Source organism: Labeo rohita, chromosome 25, assembly GCF_022985175.1.
Source record: "Labeo rohita strain BAU-BD-2019 chromosome 25, IGBB_LRoh.1.0, whole genome shotgun sequence".
Classification (NCBI taxonomy): Eukaryota; Metazoa; Chordata; class Actinopteri; order Cypriniformes; family Cyprinidae; genus Labeo; species Labeo rohita.
The window spans coordinates 7,447,643-7,453,642 of NC_066893.1; the positions used below are offsets into that span (position 1 = coordinate 7,447,643).

A 6,000-nucleotide genomic window follows, 5' to 3' on the forward strand; every position below is an offset into this window, starting at 1 on the left:
CTTTTGAGTTTCCTACAGGCGTCGTTTTGCAAGACGTTCCCTTGCCGGCGTTCAATGTCCAGCGAACGGATTTCATATTTTTTATGATTTTACAGCTATTGAACTCCGTGGTTTGTGCTGGAGAACTTGTCCATATTTATATAACCACCTTTTTGCGTTTTCAAACAATGTCCAAAACATTTGTTCGTTCAATATTTTATTAAGGTCACGTACATAAAATCATATCAAAATCTTTAAAAGGTCTGAGTATTTTTACAACATCATTGGACAGGTGGACACGAAACAAGCCACTATGCGTCAATTTACTGGACACTCGATGTTTTTTTGACTGATGGTAAAAACGGACCATTTATATTTATATAAAAAAAGAGAACATCTTCTCAGGTTACTTGGCTTACATCACAAATCGACATTTAATATCTACACTCTATAGTATCCTAATAAAACACACTGGAAAATACTTTTGTGTGACATGCCACGAACAAGTAGGCTATCTCAAAGAGAAGAAAGGACGTTCAGTCAGTTCATAAAGGCGAGAGATATTTTCAAAGCACCCGTTCGCAAAGAGATCAAAAATCACACATTTTGGGATCCCACATTACACTTAACAAACGATTTTTTTTTCAAGGTGACCTGGTTGGTTTTCCAGACACACACATGCTGTGAAAAGAGTAACAGGGTGACTTTTTTTTCCCTCAGAAGCGCTCGATGTCCACTATACAATAACGCGATGCTACTTGAGACGATTTACGTTTACGATTATGCTAAAGTGAATTGTTTTATGAGGTTTTTTGAAGATAGATTTGTCCATTTAAGTCCAGTCCACTTGATAAATCTCACAAACCCTATTTGTAATAATGAACACTCATCGTATGCACTGCTAACTTACTGAGGTAAAAATGGGCGCGCGTTTTTCGCGCGTCTGTATTACGTGAGATGACAGTCCGTATTCACCTGGTTTGTGTTGTGTTTCAGAGCAAACGAATGGCAAACATCTCAACGGGGTTGTTTGTAATTACCGTTGATCTCTGCAGATATGTTTACCGCCTCAGCCCCGAGCGGCAACCGATCGCTGTACTCGGATCCAACTTCAAACTCTTCCTGTGTTTTGGATTGCGACTCGGGAATGGACTCGGTTACCACGCTTCCCTCGACGTCCTCACCTTCTCCGTCTCCCTCCTCGCCGTCAGCCTCACCTTCTCCTTCTCCAAGGTCACTCAGGTTAAAGTTCTTCTCGGATCCCACAAAAGACGCCCTAGGGTCGAAATCCGTCGCTATTTGCTTTTCCATCTGATCTGGGTTTTGCGTCTTCATAATCAACTTGTAGGTCTTGCCTTGATACTTGTAGAGCAAATGGCAGCAGGTGGCGCCCAGCAGGGGAACGGTTGCCAACGCTAGCAAAAAAATGCTAACGACCACTATAATTAGCAAAGATGGGATTTTCTTTCTAGTTGTGAAGACCACTTGGACTTGACAGTCCTGGCCCCCATAGGTGAGGCACAGTGTGTAATTAGTGCCTGGCTTGAGGCCCTGGAAACGGTAGGCGTTGACGCCCTCCTCAATCTTGGACCACTGCACCACTGAATGTCCATTGCCAGTACTGACGCAAAGGTACAACATATCCAGGGGTGACTTTTTGGTGGACGTCTGGTAAAGACTAAAAGGCTCCTTATTCACAGTTTGGAGGTCTTGCTGTTGGCTGAGGTGAATGTTTGACTTCGCGTTAGCCATCTGGAAAGGGTTCAGCTGAACTTTCGCCTCAGTTTCTGAAACTTCCAAAGCAATAACTCCGAAATCAAACGTGTATTGTTTGAGTTCGTCCAAGCTGAGGTTGAAAGCATGGTTGGAGATATACTGCGTGCCATCGTTTATTCCGCATTTCCCAACAAATGGCAAAGTGTCGGGTCCTTCTTCCACTTGCTCTTTATCCACTGTAATGAGAGATGTTCCTGTTGGAAGGCTCTTGGTCTTCTCCTCAGATTTGGGCCACATGCTAATTACGCTATTTTTAGAGCCTTTTGAGCCAAGTTTGTCTTCTGGCAAATGGCTGGACGCTTTTGGGTCCAGCATGGAATTGATGGCGTGCTTTTTGGCGGCCGCAACAACAAGTCTCACCGAGCGCTCTGCTTTCCCCATGTCGTTGATGGCAGAGCAGGTGTAGTTTCCATCTTCCTTCTTGGTTATGTGAGGAATGATCAAGGTCCCATTTTGAAACACAAGGAACCTGGTGTTCGTAGGTGGTCCGTTAATCGGAACCTCAATTTTTTCAACAACAGCCGGTAAAGGAAACGTAATTAGCTGGTTTCCAGCATATATCTCCCATATGACCTCAGGTTTAGGGGTTCCTTTTGTCTCACAGTAAAGCATGACCATATATCCCTCATAAAGTTCAGTTTTTTCGATGTTTGGCTGATATGTGATGGACACCGTTGGAGCTTTGCAGTCCAATTTGGGCATGCTAGTGACCTGAGTACCTTTTAGGTGAGAAGGAGCTTCGCAGACGATGTTGTTTTGCTCAGGAATGGAGATTGAGGAATTGATGATCCAGTCCCTAAGCCACTCAAGGTTGCATGAGCAGGTGAAGGGGTTGTGGAAGATTTGAAGATGAGACATGGAGACCAAAGCATCAAACGTTCCCTGAACAATGGTGGTAAACTTGTTATTGTTAATACGCACCGAACGCAGTTCCTTCAGGTTGGCGAAAGTATCCTTGGAGATACTGACCATCTCATTATTGTTCATCTTCAACAACTGCAGAGCGGTGAGATTAGTCAAGTCCTCCCATGGAAAATGCACAATTTTATTGTAGCTAATATCCAAATTTTTCAGCTGGATCAACGGAGCGAAGGTGCCCCGCTCGACGGTGACGATTTCATTGTGAGCCAACCAAAGAGAGGTCACCTGGGTCACCTTTATAAAGCTTTTGGATTTCAGTGCTTTAATCTTGTTCGCCGAAAGACTCAGGGTGGTCACATTGGATGGCAAGCCCACGGGTACTTCCAGAAGGTCTTTGTAGGCACAATCTGTAAACTGGTGGTTTACTTTATCGGAGCATTTGCACTGCTCAGGGCAACAGTGCGCACCGCTAAACACTGCAGTCCCCAAGGCAATAAGCATCAGGTATTTGGTTGCCATTTTCAGCACCTGCCAAGCACACACAAAGGTGCAGATTAGTACGAATGATTTTTAAAACATATTTTTCATGCTCAAAAACAAACGTAGCAGTCATAAAGTGATAACGCAAACTGACATCATGCACAAAGTTACCAAAACCGTATGGTTTTATATTATTTCTTGACTGTTTTTTCGAGTTCTCATCGACTGAGATGAATGAGGCAGAACGAAAAAGACATCGGACGTCCCCGAGCGTTCTGCTGTGTTACCGCAAAGACTCGAGAACGGAACGCTTGGATCATGTTCGCTGTCCAGCGTTCTGAAAACGCGTTTTCATAAAATGTGTTTTGTGAATGTTTTAAACTTCTCGACATTTCAGTGTTTCCTAACCGTACAAGCCGAATCGTTCGCTAAAAGTTTCAAGAAGAAATACACTTTTACAGTTTAGCTTAAAAGATTTAACTTTCTCATATCGCCTTACCTGTAAGTGATATTCCTAACACTCCCGCGGATTTCAGTCAACACGACACTTGATAAAATGTAATGACAATATATTTAATGCTCAGACGTAAAATTATCCCAAAACATGATGCAGCATTTTATATCCCGTTGGAAATCTCTGCTGTTTTGGTTAGCAGACGGCAGATGATACATTTTAGTGTCCGTGTGAAGCTGAGCAGTCCAAAGGCTGTTTTCTCCTTGTGCTTGAGTTCGGACAGAATTCACTGCGCGCTCCCGCCTCCACAGTGGAAGGGGAGGGATTGTGAACGCGCAGCCTCTCCCTTCAATTCCGCATTAAAGCCATAGGGAGTTTGCAGTCCAGATGAAGGTTATTCATAATTTAGATACAGTTGATAATTTATATCACATGACCTTTGCCCTTGTCTGTCTTTTCGACGCGATTATTACCGATGTCCACATGATACTTTTTCCCAGTATTAACTGTGCATTTTCTGTATAAATCTGACAGGTCAGTAGCTTTTTAGATGAAAATTCATCCATAATAGCAACAAAGAAAAATTGGTCATACAATTCTAAATTTATTTCAGCTTTTAAAAAATGAAAATGACATTAAAAGTAAGTCCAGCTATTCTTGTCTAGTGACCCTCTGTTCAAAATGAACACAGAATCGTATAAATGATTGGATATTTGAAATAATATTATTATTTTGTATTGTTATTTGTAATGTGCAGCATATTTTGTCATTACCGTTGTCCCTAAAGTGATATTTGCCGCTATGAGCAAACCAGTGGCCATTAAAAAGAAATTAACAAGTAAACTGAGCTGCATTAACAATGTCAACATGATGGAGCTCAGAAACAGCTGATTTTTCTGACTGAAATACAAGAAAATGTGGATACATTTAACTCTGAAGGACACACAACCCTTGTTTATGTCTGTTCATCGCCTTTTTTTTTTTTGTTGTGGTTTGCTGTGATGAACCCCGAAACCTTTTTATATGCTGCCATCTAGTGGTTATTTTATGTACTTGTGTCATTTTTGATGTTGTTAGGCTATTCATTTGAGCAGATCGTTTTTTTTTAACTTCCCTTCACGTCAGAAAAAAACTACAACATAATGCAATTTTGTAAATAAAAAGTTTTTTTCTTTAATGCCAAAAATCATGATTTTATTTATCTTTTAATTCGTTAAATCAATAATAACTAAACATTGTTTAATGCATGCTATTCATTGTGTCATTTAGAGTTGTAGCATCAATTATGCTACATTTATTGTGATGATGCATAACATCAGACACATTTGAAAGCATTTTGTTGACATCAACTTCACATCAACTAAATGCTTAATGTCAAGTCTGGTAGCCTATAAACACATGGATCGTTAACTTTCAACTTCACAACAAGAAAAAAAAGTTTCAGCACTCTTGGATAATTTCTGATTCTCCTACAGCATGTGGGAAAAAACAGTCTAAAGCATTAACTTTTAATTTTTAATTTACCACTGTAATACATTTATCAACTAGAAAACATGCAACATGAACATTCACACATATAAATATGCCATTCTACAGAATTGGTTCAAAGTCAGAATTGGAAACATCTTGAAAAAAACAAGTCTTTTCCCACAAATTTTGTATGTATGCACATTTTATAATATCCAAGGTACACATTTCTAGTAAAATACAGTATCAATTACAATTTAAACAATATTTGAAGTGTGATTTATGAGATTTTGAATCCAATTCTTTCATTGTAAAAGGCAAAAAGTTGATCTTATGGATTCATTAGTTTGCATATACATTGAACCAAACAGTATCATAACATCTTTGTTGATAATTCAGTATACTTTATATTTGACAAAACATCCCATGTTTCAGTAGTAGACAGTAATGTTTTGGTAGTGACCACATCACATTACAGAATTTTAACTTGCATACCAAAACACTGCCAAAACATACTAAAATACAAAAAATCTGCATAACTGTACTAGTTTATTTTCCCCAAATAAAGGATTATGTGTTCCTTTTTGTCACTACCAAAACAGTGATGACATGGTTTGGTTGTGACTGTTTGTTATTGACAATTTTAGGGAATAACACCCCAAAAAACAAGGATGTCACTACCAAAGTTTCAGAAAATGTTTTAGATACTTTTGAGCCTAGTTCAAACATGCTAATCAGCACATGGTTAGCTAGCACATTTCTGAACAGTTGTACACATATAAATAAACTAAATGTTATGGAATAACATTTTTGGAACGTTAAGTGTTCCTTAATGATTCACACAGATTTTCAGACTTTTGAACACATTTACCCAGTGTTCGAATTGTGTCAAAGCTGTTGGGGGGCCCCCTTTAACCAGACCCCCCACCCCATCCAAAATAAATAAATAAATAAATAAACAAATAAATGAATAAATAAATAAA

The 6,000-nt window shown here is 39.3% G+C and overlaps 1 protein-coding gene across 1 annotated transcript; it reads right to left on the bottom strand.

Annotated features, from left to right (window-relative positions):
• Positions 1-179: 179 nt before the first annotated feature.
• On the bottom strand, positions 180-3,850 carry islr2 (immunoglobulin superfamily containing leucine-rich repeat 2). The gene is made up of 2 exons (XM_051100299.1): positions 3,596-3,850; positions 180-3,144 (listed from the first exon to the last, which is right to left on the bottom strand). The coding sequence occupies exon 2, from the start codon at positions 3,133-3,135 to the stop codon at positions 997-999; it is 2,139 nt and encodes a 712-aa protein (XP_050956256.1). The 5' UTR covers positions 3,136-3,144; positions 3,596-3,850; the 3' UTR covers positions 180-996.
• Between the last annotated feature and the right edge of the window lie 2,150 nt (positions 3,851-6,000).